At 39.4% G+C, this 22,993-nt stretch overlaps 3 protein-coding genes across 3 annotated transcripts in view; all 3 read right to left on the bottom strand.

The window, feature by feature from the left end:
- LOC118740146 overlaps nt 1-9,993 on the bottom strand; it is an 18,596-nt gene extending 8,603 nt beyond the window's left edge. Inside the window, exon 1 of the mRNA XM_036471640.1 lies at nt 7,365-9,993. Coding sequence (XP_036327533.1) covers nt 7,365-9,288 — 1,924 coding nt within the window. The 5' untranslated portion in view covers nt 9,289-9,993. The remainder of the gene's footprint in view (nt 1-7,364) is intronic.
- A 2,727-nt stretch (nt 9,994-12,720) lies between these two features.
- Nucleotides 12,721-15,091, bottom strand: LOC118739171 (flocculation protein FLO11-like). Its single transcript, XM_036470356.1, has 2 exons — nt 14,541-15,091; nt 12,721-14,479 (listed from the first exon to the last, which is right to left on the bottom strand). The coding sequence occupies exons 1-2, from the start codon at nt 14,548-14,550 to the stop codon at nt 12,915-12,917; spliced, it is 1,575 nt and encodes a 524-aa protein (XP_036326249.1). The 5' UTR covers nt 14,551-15,091; the 3' UTR covers nt 12,721-12,914.
- A 6,724-nt stretch (nt 15,092-21,815) lies between these two features.
- Nucleotides 21,816-22,993, bottom strand: part of LOC118739170 (OTU domain-containing protein 5-A) — a gene marked incomplete in the record, with an annotated part of 44,874 nt that continues 43,696 nt past the window's right edge. The window contains 1 exon segment of the mRNA XM_036470355.1: nt 21,816-22,726.

Raw genomic sequence — 22,993 nt, 5'->3', positions numbered from 1 at the left:
TTTGCAAAATCTCATCGGTTCTTTATTTGAAACGTTAGATTGGTCCATGACATTTACTTTTTGAAGATAATTTCATTTAAATGTTGACCGCGGCTGCGTCTTAGGTGGTCCATTCGGAAAGTCCAATTTTGGGCAACTTTTTCGAGCATTTCGGCCGGAATAGCCCGAATTTCTTCGGAAATGTTGTCTTCCAAAGCTGGAATAGTTGCTGGCTTATTTCTGTAGACTTTAGACTTGACGTAGCCCCACAAAAAATAGTCTAAAGGCGTCAAATCGCATGATCTTGGTGGCCAACTTACCGGTCCATTTCTTGAGATGAATTGTTCTCCGAAGTTTTCCCTCAAAATGGCCATAGAATCGCGAGCTGTGTGGCATGTAGCGCCATCTTGTTGAAACCACATGTCAACCAAGTTCAGTTCTTCCATTTTTGGCAACAAAAAGTTTGTTAGCATCGAACGATAGCGATCGCCATTCACCGTAACGTTGCGTCCAACAGCATCTTTGAAAAAATACGGTCCAATGATTCCACCAGCGTACAAACCACACCAAACAGTGCATTTTTCGGGATGCATGGGCAGTTCTTGAACGGCTTCTGGTTGCTCTTCACTCCAAATGCGGCAATTTTGCTTATTTACGAAGCCATTCAACCAGAAATGAGCCTCATCGCTGAACAAAATTTGTCGATAACACACATTTCGAACCGAACACTGATTTTGGTAATAAAATTCAATGATTTGCAAGCGTTGCTCGTTAGTAAGTCTATTCATGATGAAATTTCAAAGCATACTGAGCATCTTTCTCTTTGACACCATGTCTGAAATCCCACGTGATCTGTCAAATACTAATGCATGAAAATCCTAACCTCAAAAAAATCACCCGTTATATACTTTCAAAAAAATCGCCGTTTGAGAAAATTTATTTTATAGTTTATTTTATCCTCCCATTCGGCTTTGTTTACTTTTACTTGAGGAATTTCACCGCCACTGGGAATGCGGAATCTTGTATTATATAATTCTTGTAACCATATAGTGTTTAATGTTGGACAATTTTTGCTCTTAAAATTAAGAAAATTATGTCGAGCAAAAATAAAACTACTCAAAAACGCGAATATGTAGTAGATTTCAGACCTTGTGTGGTAGATGTGGTAGATGCTCCAAAAAGTGGCAGATCTACCACAATGTAGTAGAAGTCCGATCACTGTATATCGCCTGAAAATATGCTTGTTATTCGAATAACAAGCTCAAAAACAAAAAAATACAAAACTAAAATACTGGCCATCAAACAATTTGCGTCACTGATAGCTGACATGTATACATATCTAGGGCTTTAGTGGTAAAAGCAAACTCAGTAGAAGAATAAGGACCGATTTCATAATAAAATCAAAGATTATTTTAAAGTTTAAATGATGCTTTATTTTGCTGATCGATCTTATAAAGCCACTTTAAAGATAAAGATGCCCATAAGAGGTACTTTGGTTAAATACCCAAAAGGGAAATTTAAATGGCATAAAGGTCCCTTTTGTAAGAAAAAAGTATGTAATTTTAGTAGTTATAATTACATATTTATGACAATCATTTCCATTTAAATGAACCTTTTGTTATTATTCAATTGCCATTGCATTAGGAAAACACTTCATGTTTAAAGTACATTTAAATGGCACATAAAGTAAAAGGAAACTTGTGCAAAAGGAGCTTTAAGTGTTTCATTACGAAATTGGCCCTAACAATGGTATCAAAATAATAAGCTCGATGTTCATTTTCAAAAGGTAAACATCTATAGAAAACATTTTTTGCCATTTGAAGTGTTTCGAACGGCTTTAACCGGCGTAAACCCAGATTTTGAAAATTTGGCCAAAGGGATCTTTTGAATTTTCTTTAATATCTATCTTACGTACATTTGAATAATAATAAAATTAATGTTTTTCATTTCTAATAATAGATTTCTTTAAAAATAAAATTTCTGTTTTTGTTGTTTTTTTGTGGCTCTTTGTAGCATTTAGAGTTTACATGTGGGTCTTTTCAGCCTCGGCCTTGCCCACCCCTGTAATAGACCTGAGTACATACTTTTTACAAGTAACTTGGAAATTTCTTTTAAATTTTCTTATGAAGCATTTCTCGATGCAACGCGGTACCATACATACTTACATATACTATTTTTCATCTTTTCGCACGGTAGATACTCGTACAATTAGTGTACAAATATGCAAACACAATCAGCAGTGCGTACGAGTACAGGTAAATGTAGGGAATCGCTAACAGCTGCGGTCGCGAATAGATCTCTACCGATAGATTATGTATAAACATTTTGTGATTGCTTTGGATTTTTTCGTACCTTTTTGTGTATGTGTACATATGTTTTTACAGTGCAATGGCGATACCGTGAACTAATTAAAACCCAGAGACCGAAAATAACTGGTCCACATTAAACACATTGTCACTTTTTCTATTATTAACCATTTATTATTTACTTTATGTGATATATCACTGTGAAAGCGTTTTATGTGATTCAGCTTACGGTTAATGACTGTGAGAAATGAAATCGCTACGAAAATAAAGGCCAACCGTAGTTATTTATGCCAATTTTTTTTTTTTTGTTGAAAAGGTGAGTTAGTAAATTTAATTATGCTGCAGAGAAAATATATGATGAAATTGCAACGAAGTAAAATAAACTATAAAGAATAATAAGTACAACTATTTTTATTCATTCAAATAATATTCACGCAGTTTCAATAAAATTGTATACACTCAGAAAAATACACATGTACATATGTATGTTTAGATTGGGTATCACAGATAATGGTATAATGAAGCCTAAAAGCTTTACAACGAAATCGATGTGATACGCGATCAATGTACAGCGGTTGCGCGGGCAAAGCCATGTTGGTTGTTTAAAAAGAGGGTGTAAAATTCTTTAAAAGATGGAAAATATTCATAATATGAATTATGTAATCATGCATAACAACCATCAACGTCCTCATTCAGTTCACGATTTATCCACATACATATGTATGTACATATAATGTCCATTTTTAAAATACATACTTATGTGCCCATGTTCACGTGGCCACTCTGTATGACAAGTTTTTATTTGTACAAAACGATATTTTCATTTCCCCAATACCAGGCGCTCATACAAGTGAAGTATCAAGCATGATACAATAATTTTTAGAAGGTAGTTTCACTTAAAAATTTTTGACATAACCCGTGTCTGTGACAAACACGCAAGTTAGCCACTGGGGGATTTTCGCTTGTTATTTTAGATATTTTTTAAAAGAACATGTAAAGTTTTATATGTTTCATAACTGATCACTTCATTTTTAATACATACATTTTTGCCACCGCTAATCACATGAATAAAAATCATAAAAATAAAAATATAACGGCAATATTTCATGTTTATAATGGATTAGATCCATCGCACACCACGGACTTTATCGGCCGCCGATTTAGTTGGGCGCGCTAGTCTTTCCATTGCACAACAACTAATTGGTCGGAGCGATTAAGCTGGTGTAGGTACTGTGCGCACCTCCATACATATTTCAAGCGAGCCCTACTATTTAAATAGGCGGCCGATAAAGTCTGTGGCGTGCGGTGGCTCTGATAGCTGCATCCTTACATCTATTCCGTGTGTTGCAATATCCACGGAGGCAGCAGTTAATTTTATTTGTTTTATTTTTCCAAAGTCAAAAGCTGAATTTTTTTTGAAAAAGTTGGTACAACAAAAAATACGAAACACGTACGAAATTGTTTCCATAAATTTTTAAATTTCCAAAATTCTGCTATGTAAAGTTTAAATGCCTCTACAAAAAAAAACATAAAAATTAAAAAGTTCTCCAAACAAATTTATGCGTATAGAAAGCCTGCTACTTCATATATATGAGCGCCTGGTATTGGGAAATAAAAATATCGCTTTGTACAAATAAAAAATTAGTTCGTTATATACAATTGAGCGCAAGTTTCCTTTACCGATATGCAGTTGGCTTTTAAAAGCATGGACTGAATATCTAAAGCTGTTAAGTACTTTTGGTCATAGATAATGCTTTACCAATTTGTAGCAGTGGTGGATAAGCAAAAGCATCGACTATTTTCTACTATAAAGATTTTCTTTTAGTGTCGAGGCATTTTTTTTTTCAGTGTACTATTGAATGATCACAGGTGTTTGCATTCAACCAAAATTTACAATCACGATGATTGCGAGTGCATCTATTACATTCACATTCTACACTGAATGGAACTCTACCATTCAATAACACATTACGTTTATTTTTGTTTCAAAATAATTTAAGCCACTCAGGAATGAGGTTTTTTTTTATACAACCGATCAAAATTTTGAGTGAATGCAGGTCTTACTGATTCAATCATTTTACAGCTCTGCTACTTGAATACCGTTGCATTTAAAACAAAAAACTAAAACAAAAGGTTAATTCGAAATGTAAAATAACATCAAATCAAATAAAAGTCAAACCAAATCATCCAAACGAAATATTGTTTTGAAATTATTCAGTAGAGACGAAAAATATCATTTTGCATCAAAAACTAAATTTTTGGAAAAAAGTGGACTTGGCCACCTTTAGGTAACGACATGTATTCTTTATATAGACAATTTGACTAAATTTTTGTCCACGTTACAGAGTAGTCAATGTTAAAACAAAGGCTGTTCATGATAAGCGGTGTTCACATAATTGCGAGAACACTGCACTTATGTATGTATGTATATTTATGTATATGTACATATGTACTTATATTTGTATGTATGTATACATAGTTAAATTAGCGTTTGCGCTACCCATTTGTTTATAATTTCTTTTCTACACACAACTCCTGTTGTGGCAAATTCATTCCCTAAGAGATAGTGCGATATGCTATCTGTAGCGTAAAATACAGCTCACCTCGTCTACATTAGAATACATACATAATTAAGTTTTTATGTATGCGGCCGCTATGGCTGAGTGGTTTGAGGTGCGGACTACCACTCTGTAGGACCTGTGCTCGATACCTGACCCAAACAAAGCTTCTCATAAAACCATTTGCCGTCGTTCGGAGGCAGCGTAAAATTGTAGGTCCCTCCATTTGTGTTATGACTTCAGGACGCACACCACAAATTGGGTGAGAAGCTGGGCCAAAGACTTGGCAAAAGTGTAAGCGCCAAAATACTATTATTATCTATACACGTACATTAGAGTGGTCCAAAAAGAATTAAAGTCGGAATTTTAATGCTCTCAACCCCTAGGATTGTTCTATATTGAAAAAATATACCCCAATTTTCTTTTGTTTAATTTGAAATCAAAAAATATTTAGAGGGTGCTCAAAGCGCTCAGAGTTTCCCGAAAAAATACGAAAAAAATAACTTTTTGTAGAAATGGTATGGAATTCTCGAAAATCAATATATTTCGATCAGAAAACTTTATTTCTTTTCAGGAGACTGCCAAAAATAATACCCAATTGTTTATTTATCCATTTTTTAATACTAAAGATTTTTAATTGGTCCCCCATTGCATTTTATCCGGATTTTGGCGGACCTATGAAATATAGTTACTATGAAAAAATTTTTAAATAAACAATTTGTTATTATTATTGGGCATCTCCTGAAGATAAGCAGAGTTTACCGATAGAAAAATATTGATTTTATCGTGCTCTATACCCTTTCTACGAAAAGTTGTTTTTCCCCATATAAAATATGTACATGGAAAAGTTCGAGCGCTTTGCGAGACCTCTAAATAAAAAAATATGGCTAAAATTTTTTGGTATGGAACAAGCTGCAAGAGCATTAATATTCCGACTTTACTTGTTTTTTTTTGTACCACCCTAATGTACACGCATATGCATATACAAACACATATACTACGAACTAATATCGAAATATTAATGAGCAATTCCATAGTGCTCCAGCAATTAGGCAGCATTTCCAACTCAATCTTAGATGAAATTACATACGTATTTGCAAAAGATATGTTTTGTTTGTAAGCATTTATAAGCAAAACAGTTTATAAATAACGAAAACGCTGTACGGTAGCTCAATTCGTTGTTTCCATTTGAATATTCTCGCCACAATTTTGCGCACTTAGGAAAGTAACTACTGATATCATCCGGAAAACTTACTTTCGGGACAAAAAAGATGAAGTGTTCCTATATAATTATACTATCTCTTGCCCTCGTACATAGCTACAGCCTGGGAAAGAGCCTCGAAGTAGGTATTGATTATATATGTCTATGTACACACATTCACATATGCACGTAAATATATTCTTTTTCTATCATTGCAGCAACAGACAGGCGCATATAGCTTCCCGGCAATTTGTCGTAATCAAAATGGCGTTCTTATACCCATGCCGGGATCCTGCGCAGGTTTTTTCATTTGTGTCGATGGCCATGCCATAGCTAGCTCATGTGGCGGATTCTATCACTTTAATGCCCGCACCGGACTTTGCGATCATCCGCTGAAAGTCGGCTGTTCCAGCAACAATCCACCAATCGAAAATGCAATATCTGCAACAACATCAGCAATAACTAAGTTGGTTGCTCGTCCATCGTTGCCGAAACCGAAAAGTCCCAATGAAGTAATCGCCGATCTGAGTGCTGGTGCAATCTGCAATAACCTGCCAACCGGTATACTGCTGCCTAAATCGAACTCGTGTACGCAATACTATGTGTGCATATATCAGCGACCTTATCGCCGGACTTGCCCTCCAATGTTGCATTTCAATGCAACACGTGGCCTATGTCAGGACCCGACGATGGCCCGTTGCGTCATTCCATTTGATTTAAACAAGCTGGACCGTCAACCAAATGGAAAAACGGAAACGGTGAATGATTTTGAGAAAGGCAAACTGACTAAGGATGCTATATCGACTGACATCGATGACAGCCACGTAGATAATATTTGCGCTTCGAGTAATGATGGGACTTTGCTCCCCTACCCGGGCGATTGTAGCCGGTTCATTTTCTGTATGCGCGATCAAGTTTTGTCATTATTTTGCCCAGAAGGATACCAGTTCAGTCCACGATATGCACGTTGTGAACGGCCTTCAATTGCAGAATGTGCCGGACTCTCTAGATAATGAAAAAAAAAACATTTTTCCTTGCATTTATATCAATTGAGAAATAAAATTTAATAATTTCAAAGATTGTTGACGTTAGTTGAAGATATTTTGTTGTTGGGAAAGGTTTTCGCACTTTGACGCTCAAAGAGCTATAATTTGGCCTAACATATTTTATGTACGCTTTGATTTTGAAGGCTTTTACTACATTCATGTACATGTTTATTTCACAAAAAGTACATATGTATGTATTTATGTATTACATATGTATGTATGTATACCAATTACCAATTAATGAGTTAACAACCGAAACTTGTGGGCCAATCACAGACCCCTAACTTGACATTAAACATCAATTGAGATGAACAACTGCGTTTCACCTCGCACTCACATTGGCATACAATGTAGTCGGAGCTACACGCATCCGTTTCGCTAGCAAAGGAGGTGCCATCAGGTTGACCCACGCAGCGTCCTCCAGTTTCACAATAAGTTCCAGACGGGCCAGCCGAGGGCCCACTTGGTGGGGCTTGGGGCCATGTACAGTTCACATTATTCGGATAGTCACATTGCCCAGTCGCCGAATTGTATTGCAAATTATTGGAGCAAGTAAATATATTTTCTTTTCCGCCCACGCAAACTACGAATTTCTGGCAATTACCTTCCAGAACGTGAGTATAGCCTTCAGTTGTATTGCAACATGTTGGATCACAGTCGATAGTTCCTCCTGTGGGTGCAGGTATTGTTGGTGTTGGCAAGCCCGAGGAAGTAGACCCATCTGTGGGTGTTGGAGACACTTCTATGGGTGTTGGAGAAGGAGAGTCAGACGTAGGAGTTGGCGACGCATCTGTGGGCGTAGGAGTTGCTCCTGTAGGTGTTGATGTGCCTTCACTAGGCGTGGTAGAGTCTGCCGTAGAAGAGCCTCCAGTAGGTGGAGGCGAGTCGCCAGTTGTCGTAGGAATTGGCGAGGCATCTGTAGGTGTAGGAGACGCTCCTGAAGGTGTTGATGGGCCTTCACTAGACGTCGGAGAGTCTGCCGTAGGCGTTGCTCCTGAAGGCGTTGATGAACCTCCAGAAGGAGTAGGAGAGCCGCTAGAAGGCGTAGGAGAGTCCGCCGTAGGAGTTGGCGAGGCATCTGTGGATGTAGGAGATGCTCCTGAAGTTGTGGATGAGCCTGGACTAGGCGTGGGAGAGTCAGCCGTAGGAGTTGGCGTAGAAGACCCGCCTGAAGGCGTTGATGAGCCGCCAGTAGACGTAGGAGTTGGCGAGGCATCTGTAGGTGTAGGAGATGCTCCTGAAGGTGTTGATGAGCCTTCACTGGGCGAGGGAGAGTCTGCCGTAGGAGTTGCTCCCGAAGGCGTTGATGAGCCTCCAGTAGGTGTAGGAGAGCCGCCAGTAGGCGTAGAAGAGTCCGCTGTAGGAGGTGGCGAGGCATCTGTGGATGTAGGAGATGATCCTGAAGGTGTTGATGAGCCTGAACTAGGCGTGGGAGAGTCAGCCGTAGGAGTTGGTGCAGGAGACCCTCCTGAAGGCGTTGAAGAGCCTGCAGTTGATGAAGGAGAATCGCCAGTAGGCGTAGGAGAGTCTGATGTAGGAGTTGGCGAGGCGTGAGTAGGCGTAGGAGAGTCGGTTTCAAGAGGTGGCAAAGCATCAGTAGGTTTAGGAAGACCTCCTGAAGGTGTTGATGAGCCGCCACTAGGTGTGGGAGAGTCCACTGTAGGAGTTGGCGAGGCATCTGTGGATGTAGGACATGCTCCTGAAGGCGTTGATAAGCCTTCACTAGGCGTGGGAGAGCCTTCCGTAGGAGTTGGCGTAGAAGCGCCTCCTGAAGGTGTTGATGAGGCATCTGCAGGCGTGGCCGAGCTTCCATTAGGTGTAGAAGATTCGGCAGTAGGCGCAGGAGAATCAGCTGGAGGAGTTGGGGAGGCATCAGTAGATGTAGGAGAGCCAACGGTAGGTGTTGGCGAGTCTACTGTAGGCGTATGAGATTCCCCTGTGGGGGTTGGGGAACTAATGGTAGTCGTTTTGCATGGGGTGGCTGTTGGGGTACTGGGACTTTGTGGCGCTGTTGAGATTGTTGCAGTTGAATGGAATGAAGGCGTAGATGTTGGACTTGGCGTTTCACAAGGAGCCTCTGTTATTGGGGAAGTTGGAGCCGAAGGTGATGTTGAAGTTGAAGTATCGCAAGGCACACTAGTTGGGCAACATACACTGCAATCACATTCGCAACTAGGTTTCACAAGAGATCTTTCCATGGCACATCCGGCCCGGGATGGATAGTCGCATACCGCCTCTTCTGCATTAAAATGCAATCCACTTGGACAGCTTTGAACCCGACCAAACCATGTCTTAACACATATTACAAATTTGGAGCATTCCAAAAAATGGGGGTGTCTGCTACCGATTATCGAATTAGTGCACCTTGGTTCGCTCACATAATTCGCCTCCACGCTTAGCACCAAGACTGCTAACGTTATAACTGCAATAACAATAATCCAATTAGATCGGCCAATGTAGAACTTTCAAAAATGCTTGGCGACTGAAACAAACCTTTTAGCATTCTGCGATGGTTAAAATATGGTCTGCTACTGTAACTTCCGTTTCCACTAAACAAAACACTATGGTGGCCTCATAGCTAGTCCATTCTATTTATATAGGTCGAAAAACAATGCTTAATTGCAATTAAATCATAATTGTTTTTGATTGCATTCAACTAGGAAATACCGCCTACATGTACTATGTATACTCAAACATACATACATATGTATGCAAGTGCAACATGTGTGTTTATTGTTAAAGACTACCTTATCGAACCATATCGATTCGGCCACAGCATCTGTGGTAGTTATCAAAATGTTCATCATTGTTTTTGCAATTTTTTGATAAAAATCTTCTTTACTACAGTGGCTCTTCTCATTATTTCGCCTGAAAAAAAGCAGTTTGCAAATACCCATTACGTTTTGAAAAAAAAGTGCAGCTAATATGGGCTTTTTATAAAATAGTACTTAATTCTGTCAGCAAAAAAAAAAAAAAAACTTAATTTCATTCAGTAGTCTTTATTATTAATATTTTTTATTTAATATCATTTTCATTATCTACGCTTAAGATTTCACTAAGCCCGATATTACTTCAAGTAAAACCCTAATTGCTAATTGAACTTATTTTACGTAAATGCATTTACATGCATACGTATGTATGTGCATATGTTATAATAATAATAATAACATTTTGGCGCTAACACTGTTGCTAAGTGTTTGGCCGTAGAGCTGCAAAACTATCGATAGTGACGCCATTCGATAGTTTGAAAAATACTATCGATATTTTTGATAGTATCGTATACTATCGTGTTGTATATGTAGGGAATCTTCAACTCCGAACAAAATGTGTATAATATATACATATGTACATATGTAAATATAAATATTGCACATATTTAAGTATATATAAATATTACATCTTAGCGTGAAATTCTAAATATTTTCATAAGTTCAACTCGCCAGCGTTCTTTATTGAAGTAAAGGTCAATAAATCTTAATGCATCGGCCCTATTAAAACTATCGACTATCGCCCGAAAACAATCGATGTTTTTCCAAAAATAAAACTATCGATAGTACAATCGATAGTTTTGCAGCTCTATTTGGCGCTTTTAGGAAAAAACTATGTTGGAGTTAATAAGTCAAAATTAAAAATATATATATATGTCGTTACCTTCCTAGTAGTTACGCACAATGGACAATTCTGTCTCCAAGTGAAAGTATGGAATATTCCACACATTTTTGTTTCTTGATGAAAAGAAAAACTTAATCAAGGCGAATTCATATAAAGGTGGTAGCGGTAGTACAAAAACAAAAACTACATTTGTGTTTTGTTTTCGCTTTCGGTACACAATTGTCAAATTTCTGCTATTCTTCTCTCAAGGAGGAAGAGGGACAGAAAACTCTTACTTACGCACTCACTCATAAGTAGTTTTGATATATGTGTACCGCGGCGAATTAAAGCAGCTGTTCTAGCAACACCACCTAATATGAATTCGCCTTGAAAGTAATAGAAATTCAGGTTGCTTGGTTCCGTTTTTCGTTTGAACACGATTTTGGTTGAAGACTGTAGCAACTTTTATGCTGCAGTAGTTATATTAAAATTCGTATAAGACTTTAGTGAGTAACCTATTGACTCTCGCACAAAACTGGATTTTAAAAGAAAATCATTCAGGACCTTTTTATACCCGAGCGCACTTATACCTTTGTTCACATAACGGTTGTTTGTAACAGGCAAAACGAATCGAGATAGATATAGACAAATATATACATAAATGATCAGAATGAAAAGAGAAATCGATCAAGCGGTGACTGTCTGTCCGTCCGTCCGTCTGTGCACACGATAACTCGAGTAAAAATTGAGATATCTTAACGCAACTTGGTACGTGCAGGCGTAGGACGGACCACGCCTACCTCCCATATAACGGTAGTTTTCAGAAATAAGAAAACTGCGATATTTTAGTTACTACTGAAGCTTATTCGCTCAAAATTTACATATATTTACAATTATTTTTAGGAATATTGTAAATATTTGAAAAATGGGCGTAGCCTTGCTTACTTATGATTATATGTATATATCTTTGTAACCGCGCCACCAATTTCTCCCAAACTTACCGGACAATAACTACGCCCTAGGATGTGGGTAATTGAGAGAAATATGAAATCTTCGATAAATAAGTAAATACTAAAGCTAATTTATTCAAAATTATGCTTGCAATAATTTTTTACCAAGAAACACATGTATGATAACATTTTGGAAAATGGGCGTGGCACCGTCCACTTATGATCACATATATGTATGTATCTCGGTAACCGTTCTACCATTTTGTACCAAACTCGGCATGGTTATTGTGCTTTCCACATAAAAGCAAAACGTTGAAAACTATTGAAATCGGACTAAAATTACATACAACGGTAAATTTGAGAAATGCTTGAAATTTCAATATTTTGAAATTTAAGGACGCTAATTTATTCAAAATGGATACTAACAACAATCCGTTGAAAATAAGTAACATTATTTGGAATTTTGAAAAATGGGCGTGGCACCGCCCACAAATGACTATATAACTTTATCTCATTATATCTAACTGAACGTCCTATCGCTTACCATCTATCGGTAGTTTTCGGAAAGGTGAAAAACATATATTTAATACTTGTGTCGGGTATTTAATGTTCGGCTCCGCCCGAACTTAGACTTGCCTACTTGTTGATCCATCTTAACCATTTTTAATTCGCTTTTATTTAAACAACCACGTGTGACTAGTGTCATACTGTCATCTTATTTTTATTCAATATTATTTGACAGTTCATCATAAAAACGGTACTACCCCAACACCGCTTTCTTAAACAACTAATGCCAGTACCGTGTCATCGTGTGATATCACACCTCTGGATTACTTTCTTTGGGGTTATGTAATAAGCCAGCTGTAATTCGAAATTTGGAAGCCAACATCACTCGCGTAATTCACGATATACCGGTAGCAATGCTGGAGAGTAATTGAAAATTGGACCTTCGAATAGACCACCGGCAGCTTAGCCGTTGCCAACATTTGAATGAAATTATTTTTAAAAAGTAAATTTCTGAGACTGTTCTTTTGGGTAATAATAAAGCTTCCATTTTCCAGTTCTGTTTTTAATATTTTATTTAAAATTAAAAAAGGTTTAGATGGATCACCCGTTAGTATCTTCACTCAGTGCATGTAAAATGTAAAACCACTGAAAATAGACATGGGTTTAGCAGATAACTTTTATTTATGAATTTACACACTCGAATATTTGTAAATATATATGTATGTAAGTATGTATGCAACCCATTTGTCTAATATGATATTTTAACATCTGTCGATCTAAACGAAGGCCATGGGCCAGTCACATACGTTCACATTCGGATTAAATACTAAACCACCCGGGCAAGGCATAGAAATCTCACATTCGCATTGACATACTATATAGCCACTTGATTTAGGATCTGAAAACAAAGTGCCATCTTTCTGACCATCACACTTGCCCTTATTGTTACATACGGTTCCCGATGGGCCGGTTGACGGTATGATGGGTTTTTGATCGCCAGAGCTTGGCCAATCGCAAACTTTCAGCACTGAGTTAAATATTAAGCCAGAAGGGCAGGGCATTGGAATTTCACATTCACATTGGCAAACTATATAGCCATTTGAATCGGGATCTGAGAACATGGCACCATCTGGTTGATTATCACATACACCTTTGTTATTACAAGTTGTACCTGATGGACCCGTAGCAGGGCCACTTGGTGTTGAAGGCTTGGCTGACGTGCTTATATCAGGAAGTGTTGTCGATGTGTTAGAAGTCGAAGAAGGGACGGAAGATGTTGTTGTGACACTTGATGATGAAGATGTATCTGAAGGATTGGTGCCACTTGTGCTAGTAGATGTATCTTGTGTCGAAGTGTTCATTGCTGTCGAAGAAATGTCCGAAGATGTCGTAAAACTTGTGACTGTTGGAGTAGGAGAAGTGTCTGGTGTGGAAGATTCTGTTGGTTTTGTGGAAGTGTCCGAAGGAAATGTAGCACTTGTAGTTGAGGCTGGAGGAATATCTGGTGTCGAAGATGCTGTTGGTGTTGTGGAAGTGTCGGAAGGAAATGTAGCACTTGATGTTGAGGATGTCTCGGAAGTAGTAGATGTGACAATCGGTATTGGAGATGTGTCCGAAGTTGAGTTTGAAGATGCGTCTGGGGTAGACGAGTCCGTAGGCGTTGATGAAGTGTCAGTGGTAGATGCAATGGTTGCTGTCGAAGATGGAACGGAAGTTGGTGTTGTAGTAGTTGGTGTACTCAAAGTTCCTGAAGTGCTTTCCGGCCAATCGCAAACTTTCAACACAGAATTAAAAATTAAGCCAGAAGGGCAAGGCATTGCAATTTCACATTCACATTGACAAACTATATAGCCGTTTGAGCCAGGATCAGGAAACATGGCGCCATCTGGTTGACCTTTGCATACGCCTTTATGGCTGCAATTTGTGCCTGATGGGCCAGTTAATGGTTGATATGGTAATGCAGGAGCATCGGGCGTTGAAAGCGCAGCAGGTAAGGATGCAGCATCTGGGACTGAGGACACATCAGGACTCGGTATTTTATTGCAACAGCCGCAGCAGTCACCGCAACATTCACTTACTCTTGACTCTATCCCGAGGCTTGGTAACACCAAGGCTACATCACATCGAGCGCGTTGCTTGAAATCACAAACTCCAAGACGTCGATTGAAGTGCAATCCACGGGGACATTTCCCAACCGAGAACATCCTTTGGCCCTTACAAATTACAAACCGATCACACTGAATGGCATGAGATAAGCGTGTGCCATCCTCTAGACCTTCGCAAGGATCTTTTACGGCCTTGCAGTTCGCATACAGCAGCCATACAAGAATTCCATAAAACACTGCAATAATAGTGTCAGTTTGAATAAACGGAGCTAGGAGCAGAAATCCTTAAGTACATACCGTTTCGCATTTTTATTGTATATTGAGATGCAAAGTGCCCCGGAAATCTTTAAAGACTGATCGGTTTCTTTTCACGGCGGCAACATAATATAAGCAATTCTCGGTTTAATCAATGTAAGAGTTATCGCGAGCAGGTAGTAAGTTAATTAAAACTAAATAAAGACCTATTTTGCAATATGTATTAAGTTCTTTCTTTTGTATCAAATATGGTATACATACATACGTACATAGATTTGTATGCTTATAGTGCAATAGTCAGAAGCTGTCTTTTAATTGTAGACTTCTTTTCGGTTAACTGTAGGGATGTATGTATATATTCCATGGAATAAATGGCATATGTACAAATTTGTGTGTATTTTCAAGCAATCTTATCACTACAAAATGGAATTTTATTCAAACATTTAATTTTTGCAATTTTAATTAAAGCAAAAAGAGAAATTGCAGTGTTTGGCCTTCACCGAATGATTGCTTTCGTTTTGATGAATAACTATGTATCAGGGTTGTTGCGAATATTCGCATTCGCTTTCGCATTCGCAGTAATCAATGCGGAGCTTTTGCGAATGCGAATGTTGGCAAAGTGACAAATTGTAGCCAATAGTTTTTGCCTGTGGTCGCGTGGCCCGGGCACCGCACATGGGAATATTTGTGTAAACAAACTGGTCAAATGCCATATTTATCAACTTTGATAAAAAATGTCTTTAAAGTTTAAACATATTATTTCTTAAGCCATATAACCGAGCTACCAGTGGACAGTCATACATGTTCGCACTTCTACTTGACCTTTGACGTACGTCAAAGAGAACATTGTCCTTTTAATGATATTCTTTTTTCTGTGCTTTAAATACCTCTCTCTTTCTTCATTCTGATTTTTTTGGACCAATCCTAAAAAAGCTACTAGACTTAAAAACTAAAAAATTAGATTGTCGTAATTTGCTTTTGATATATTCGTTTCAACCATTTCAAATGGGGCTCTTTGGAGAATTTATTTGTAGGAAAAATTTCAAAAACAGTAATTTTGTTCACTTGGCGGGCAATATCTTTTTCATAGAGATATACATTGGATCCTTGGATAATAAAAACTTCTTGGTAAACCCCTACGTTTTCCTTCTTTGCTATTTAAAGTCAAAGATTAAGGTCCTTCAGTAGGGATTTTCAGCAGAAATGGTGAACGTTTGGCTATAAAGAGAATCGATGCTCAAACAATTAAAAAGCTATAGGTCTGACCTTTTATTAGGTAAGAATTACGTAACTACCTGAGACCCTCACCATCCGTCACGAATTTGAAAACAGAATTTTGTTCAAAATTTTCATTCCTGGAAAATAATAAGCACAAATTTTTCAAACTAGTCGCAAAAGAATGCATTAAAAATAAATTACAAGTAATTTTTAGCAAAAAAAAAACCGACTTAAAAAAAAATATATATATATATATTTCATAATCCAATGATCGGATCTAAACCAGATTAGTATGGAACCACCTCTGAGAAACTACCTTTCCGATGCAAAAATCGGTTGACGTGGTCCAAAGTTATGCGGTTATATACATAAAAAAAAAATATTGCGACGAACTGATAACCTCCTCCTTTTTTGGAAGTTGGTTAAAAACTACTGATGAACGCTAAAAACTCTGAGACGTTACAGGTTCCCCAAATTCTGAAACAGCCAAAGGAATGAGAATGAAGAGTACTAAATAAAAAAACATTAAAAATTACAATTTTGTAATTTTTCTATTTACCTAAATAACTTAATTTATTTACTTAATTTAATTGTTTGTTAAAAATACTTGACGTCCGCATTCGCATTCGCATCCGCAGACGTCTAAAATTCCACATTCGCAACATCCCTACTATGTATTTATGTATGTACATAAATATATGCATAGATCAGAACAAATATCGCTGATTAAGAAATTTAATTTGTGTGCGAAAATTTTCATATGCACATACATACATGGGTATGAAGATATGGCTCATTTGCTAAAAACTGTCACATCCGCTCGAATGGTGCACCTGAGTTATACTGCTTCATCTGACCATGACTCCTGGATTTCGGGCCTTTAGCTGGAATACACTCCGCGCAGTTAGCAATACACTCTGTGACCGATTGCCGACAACCAACCCAATAGAACCCCTGTTTTATCTTCTCCAGGGTCTTCGTGATTCCCAGGTGCCCTCCACTAGGACCATTGTGGAATTCCTTGGGTACATCCGGAATTCTTACCCTTAGTACTACTATTAGGTTGCGGGAGCACGGGCCATCTTCACTTTCCCATACCCTGTGCAAACAGCCTTATATTAGTTTTAAGCATTTCCACCAGTACGCCTTTGCGATGAGGCTTTCCGCTGCCATTTGCTCCTTAGTTGGCTTTCTGTCTACTTCCAGTCCGTGCATCAAAAGATCTGGATCTTCCTGCTGACACTTTCGTAGCTGTTCTTCCTTCCACTCTTCCGCTGGTGTTATTGTCGTTAGCCGGACGTTTATAATGTCTTCTTTGCCCTCAGATTTTGAGCAGTATTTACATTCCAGGCTACATGGTCGACGGGACATGGCATCAGCATTTCCGTGGACACTTCCCTTGCGATGCTCAATCGCGAAGTCATAACTTTGCAGTCTCTTAATCCACCGAGCTAGCTGTCCTTCTGGATTCTTAAACTGTAGTAGCCACTTCAGCGCTGCATGGTCCGATCGAACTCGGAAACGTTGCCCATAGAGGTACTTGTGGAAATGTTTGACGCACTCCACCAACGCTAGTAGTTCTCTCCGAGTTACGCAGTAGTTCCTCTTTGGTTTTCCAATCGACCGGCTATAGTAGGCAACTACCTTCTCCGGCCCATCAATTAACTGCGACAGTACGCCTCCTATGGCATAACCACTAGCACCCGTATGCAAAATGAACGTTGCACCTGGAACGGGATACGCTAGCATAGGTGCAGTACATAGCCGTTCCTTCAGAGTCTGGAAAGCGTCCTCCTGCTTCTTGATCCACTCGAAGGCTTTATTTTTCCTCGTGAGCTCGTAGAGGCTATTAGCAACGCTGGCGAAATTCGGAACAAATCGGCGATAGTAGGTACATAGCCCAAGAAAACTTCGTAGTTCGTGCAGGTTCCTAGGTCTTGGTTAATCCTTTATGGCTTCTATCTTTTACTTCGCAGTACAGACGCCCTCCGTTGTCACCTTGTGCCCTAAGTAGTTCACCTCCTTTTTGAACAGTGAGCACTTTTTAGGACTTAGCTTCAGGCCAGCGCCAGCTATCCTCTGGAAAACTTCCTCTAAATTGTTAAGGTGTTCCTCGAAGCTTTTACCCAATACAATAATGTCGTCTAGATACACCAAGCAGGTTTTCCAATGCAGTCCCTTAAGCACATGGTCCACAAGCCTTTCAAAAGTGGCAGGAGCGTTGCATAATCCAAAGGGCATCACCGTGAATTACCGCAGACCGTCTCCAACGCTGAAAGCTGTCTTCTCCTTGTCCCCGTCACTTACCTCCACTTGCCAATAACCGCTCTTAAGGTCGAGTGTTGAGAACCACTTTGTTCCAGTCAACGAGTCCAGAGTGGCATCGATTTTTCGTGACATCGTTTAGTTTCCGGTAGTCTACGCAGAACCGCATTTGACCATCCTTCTTCTTCACAAGTACTACCGGCGAACTCCATGGACTCGCTGATGGTTCAATCACACCACTCTCGCTCATTTCTTTCATTATTTGGCTTACAGCTTCATGTTTGGCAAGTGGAACACTCCGAGGAGCTTGACGGATCGGCCTTGCATCACCGGTAGCAAGGCGATGTTTCAGAACATTAGTCCTGCCTGGTTTGTTGCCGTCCTTGTCGAATATGTTGGAGTATCTGCGGAGAAGTTCCTTAGCCTTGACTGGTATTTTTCTTCCAACCCTTCCGTCCAAGCATTTATGTCTTCCGCAATGTCATTCTCACCAACAGTTGAAGATTGCCTCTACCTTTCGACATTGTCCCAGTACAGTTCCTCTTCGGAATTTAATTGGTGATTTGAATTCATTAAGTACTCGCACTGGCATGCGTCCATCTTAGCCAGGGTTTTACTAATAAGAACGTCCGGTGTAGAATTTTGTGTTGCTTCAACAACCCACAATTTGTTTCTCCCACAATCTCCATCAATCTTCGCCCAAACAACTGCTTCTGACTTCGGTGGAATCTGCTCGCTTTCCTCTAGGATCACTCGCTTGCTGCTATACGGTTCATTATACCCAAATCTAGGGGGCACTTCCATATTGTTATACGTCATAATCCTGTTCTTCATGTTGATCTGCATACCTTGATCAAGTAAGAAGTCTATTCCAATGATGACTTCATCCACAATCGCCGTGACTATAAACTTGTGTAACACCGTCACATTCCCTATTGTGACTTTGCATGTTCTCTCCTTGAACTTGGGTGTCCTCACCAGTTGCTGTCCTCAACCTTGCTCCAGGTAATGGCCTTACCTCTTTAGTGACCAAATTAGATCGAATGATGGAATGTGAAGTGCCCGTATCCACAGTTAGTACTGGCTCATGTCCGTCCACATATCCGCCAACAGTGACGTTGCTCGCTTTTCTGGCAATTCGCGAGACGGAGATTATGGGGCATTCATATGCGGGAGCCAGCGTGTGCCCCTTGCTGCTGGCTCGTTTTAGTTTAACGACTGACTGGAGTTGGATTCGTCTCCTTCAGCTCTGCGTTTGCGTTCTGCTGAATTGTTGAGCCCACTGGAACTTCCGCAGCAATCGCGGGCGAAGTGGCCTGGCTTTCCACATTTAAAACATTTGCCAGAGCCATGCTTTTTCTGCCCAGCAGTTGGATAATCTTGTTTAGTATTTAATTTGTTTCGTCCGGTGTTTCCACTTCCACGCGATGTGCTTTGTACGCTGATCTATTAAGGAGTGCCGCCGTTTCACGTGTCTGAGCATACGAAACCGTTTCAGCAAATGTTGGCTTTGGATTAGCGTATGTTTCTCGCTTGTTATACACGCCCCGCATTCCGTTAATGAACCTCTGGATTTTTACCCTTTCGAGGTGCTCACCAGATGCGTCTCCAATAGCCGAGTGAGCCAACTTCTCGATCTCTGAGACGAATTCTTGTAGAGTCTCATTGGGTTTTTGGCAGCGGTTCTCCAACTCCATCTGGTAAATCTGTTTCCTGTGCTCGCTACCATAACGTCTTTCCACTGCACCCATTAACGCACCGTAACGTTTCCTTTCGCAATTAGGAATAGTCTGCAAGATTTCCGCTGCAGGTCCTTTCAATGCAACGAACAGAGCAGCGGATTTATCCTCCATGTTCCAGTGATTTGCTGTAGCTGTCTTCTCAAACTGGAGCTTAAAGACCTGGAAAGGCATCGTGCCGTCAAAGGATGGAGTTTTTACCTTGGGAGCGTTCGTCGAAGCGGCTGGACGATTCAACTGCAAGTCTCGGAGTCGACCTTCCAACTCGCCCATCTTAGCCTCGACTTTGCCCTGTCTCTCTTCGATTTTTTCCTTCATTTGTGCAATCTTTACATCCTGTGCTTCTAGTTGTGATGACATCTGCTCTGATACCGCTGATTATATACAGTGTCTCCAGCGCTTGTATCTGCGATGAAACATCTGACGACAACTGCGACCTTTGTGCTTCAAGCCGTGTTTGCATCTGAGATGACAGCTGTGATGGCATCTGTGACATGCGTGTATCCTGTACTTGCATCTGCGATGATAGCTGTGATGACATCTGTGACATGGCAGCCAATAACGTGTTCATGTCCATAGCTGTTGATGAACTAGGATCCTTTTGCTGTTCTTCAACCTTCCCGGATGTCTGCTGCACATCCTTCGACGAACAAGCAGCCTCATCCTTCTGTTCGTCCTTTGCGGATGCATCGTCGGGTTTACCCTGGAAGTCGTATTTGTCCACGTCGATGCCTTCAGCTTCCATAGCCTCTCGCAACCGGGATAACAATTCCACTTTTCTTTCCTTCGGGATTTATTTATCAATCCCACTTCTGACACCAATTGTTACGATTATCTTCGAAACCTTGTGACAGCCTATTCTCCTTACCGCGCACACAACCGCGGTTGTCAAAAAAGTAGATTCCCAACAAGGTCCTCATGTCGCTCGCCGGCTGCACCTGGGGCAAAGACAAAGGAGCAGGCAACATACAAGGCAATTGGCCGCCCGGTTCTAAACTATGCTTCGCCTGTTTGGTCGTCGGGCACTAGTTGGACGCAGTGGTCGAAGCTTCAGACATGTAGAAACGCCGCACTCCGTGCGACAACAGGCTTCCTTTTGAGCACCACCTGTATAGTCTGAGCACCACCTGTATAGCGAGGCCCAAATATTTGCCGTAAGGGAGCATAACAAAGTGCTCAGCAAGCAGTTTCTGGTGCGATGCCACAGACGTGAGCACCCCAGCAGACCCTTGCACGTGGAGCAGCATCCGCCCAGGCAAGTCAGAGGGCGACTGCTCTTATACAGTAATAAATCGACCAGCAGTTATACCAAATTCACACATCGCGGCATTAATGCAACTTTATTCGGGGTATTTTGATGAGACATGCAAAGAGGTTACCGACAACGAAACTATTCCCTTCATATTCATTTTACAAATCGAAAAGACAATTCTCGTAAGAATGTTCTGCGACATTGTAGTTTTTGTAGCAGCATACATATTCCCCACAGAGTTTTTGGGGAGTGATGCTGGAGTGACAGTCCTGGTCAGATAGGAACCTGGGTCGTTCCGGTTACGTAGACACCACTATTGTGGGAACGACACCAATGGTACATTAAGTTAAGTGAACCTCCCGTCTTTAACTGTTATTCCCGATTGACACAAATCGTCTTCTTGGAGTATAAACCGGCTAACTACCTTAAGAAATTTTACAGAGATTTGTTGATTATAAAGCAACATTCTGCTAGAAAATATGAGTTATTGTGGTCTTGTTCGAAGCTTTTAATAAAAGCGGCAGTGCTTCAGCACTGATGAAAATTTGCAACACTGTTGCAACTGCTGAAGTGATACCACATTGCTAGAATTTTACATCCAACGTGATACGTGATAGGCGGAGTACTGCGGTTGTGATTGCCACTCGAACAGCCCTGTATTTATTTTATTTTTATATTGGGTTTGATTTCTAGGCAACAAATAAAAATTATTAGTAGTTGTTGGTCTGAGCTGTAAATTTTCTTTGGCGGTAGTTAGCACATTTACATTCCAATGCGACGAGATATATGCATTTATGAATTCAGCTACAGAACATAAATAGTTGAAATGAAAAAGAAGCCAGATTATTTGCAAAGAAATATTTTTTATATACAGATTTCAAGAAAGACTTCAATAGCAATATTCAAAACTCTAGATATTCGCTGCATTTACTTTTTACATCCATCATGGTTCAATGCACAAAATATTGTTTATAGTAATAGTTATTTAATGAAAACGTATTACGATATTAAGATCCAAGTATAGGAGTGTTCGCTATGCAACTGCCAGCCTCCGAATTTGCAACTTCCCCTCCAAAGGAAATGTCAAAACTCTACTCTCTCCTTGCAAATTTTACTGGGTTTTTGGCTAAACGAACACGATTTGGTAACAATTGGTACCAACTTGTACAAATTTTGTGCATAGCGAACGCTCCTTATATGTACATATTCTGCGTGTGAATAACTAAAGATACATATATTATATTATGTTTTTATATAAGTCCTTAAATATATACGTATATGTTTTTTTTTTAACAGTAAGATTATTAACTAGTTTTGCACACAAGCACTGTTCAAGCGAGTAAGAGCTATCAAGAATTTTAAAGGACTTGCCAACTTAATATACACAAAATTTTCAGGCAAATGCTGTCTACAATGGAAGCCCTTGGAACTACCAGTACATGAATGCTAAATTATATAATAAAATATATGTATCCAGTAGTCTAGTTTAGGGCAATTTTATATCATTTTTTTTTCACATTTTATTATTTGCGCATTTTCATGGTGTATGTGCAATGCTCTTGGTACATCGTTATTTCATTATGTTTATCACTAGTCCAAATCAGTATTGTATATAATTTGTATTATTTCTGAGTGTTTAATTCATGAAATGCGTATGGAAATCAACAAAAAAATCGAAATAAACACATTGTTAAGAAATAATTACAATAAGTAACCATATTTTTCCTTCATTCCGTTATATATTCGTGTATATGTATGTATGTATTGTGTTTACGTTAGAATTGAATTCTCCATCCAGTATTTTGTTTTATATTTAGTATTATAATTTACGCCTACGAGTTTTATTTTCAATAAGCATCTTGAAAGAACAGCGTGCTTTATTTCAACTTATGGTCCAAATAAAAACTTTCGTTTTTGCTCTTCAATGTAGTCATGAGTGGACAATTGTATGGCACGCTGAAGCATTTCGGATTCGCTTAGTTGTCCAAAACCTGCAAATATACAGTTGAAAGTTTACAAAC

Source organism: Rhagoletis pomonella, unplaced genomic scaffold (assembly GCF_013731165.1).
Source record: "Rhagoletis pomonella isolate Grant_MI unplaced genomic scaffold, Rhpom_1.0 Rhpom_scaffold_00005, whole genome shotgun sequence".
NCBI classification, from domain to species: domain Eukaryota; kingdom Metazoa; phylum Arthropoda; class Insecta; order Diptera; family Tephritidae; genus Rhagoletis; species Rhagoletis pomonella.
Note: the sequence above shows the minus strand (reverse complement) of the source record. Positions and strands in the feature narration are given on the sequence as shown.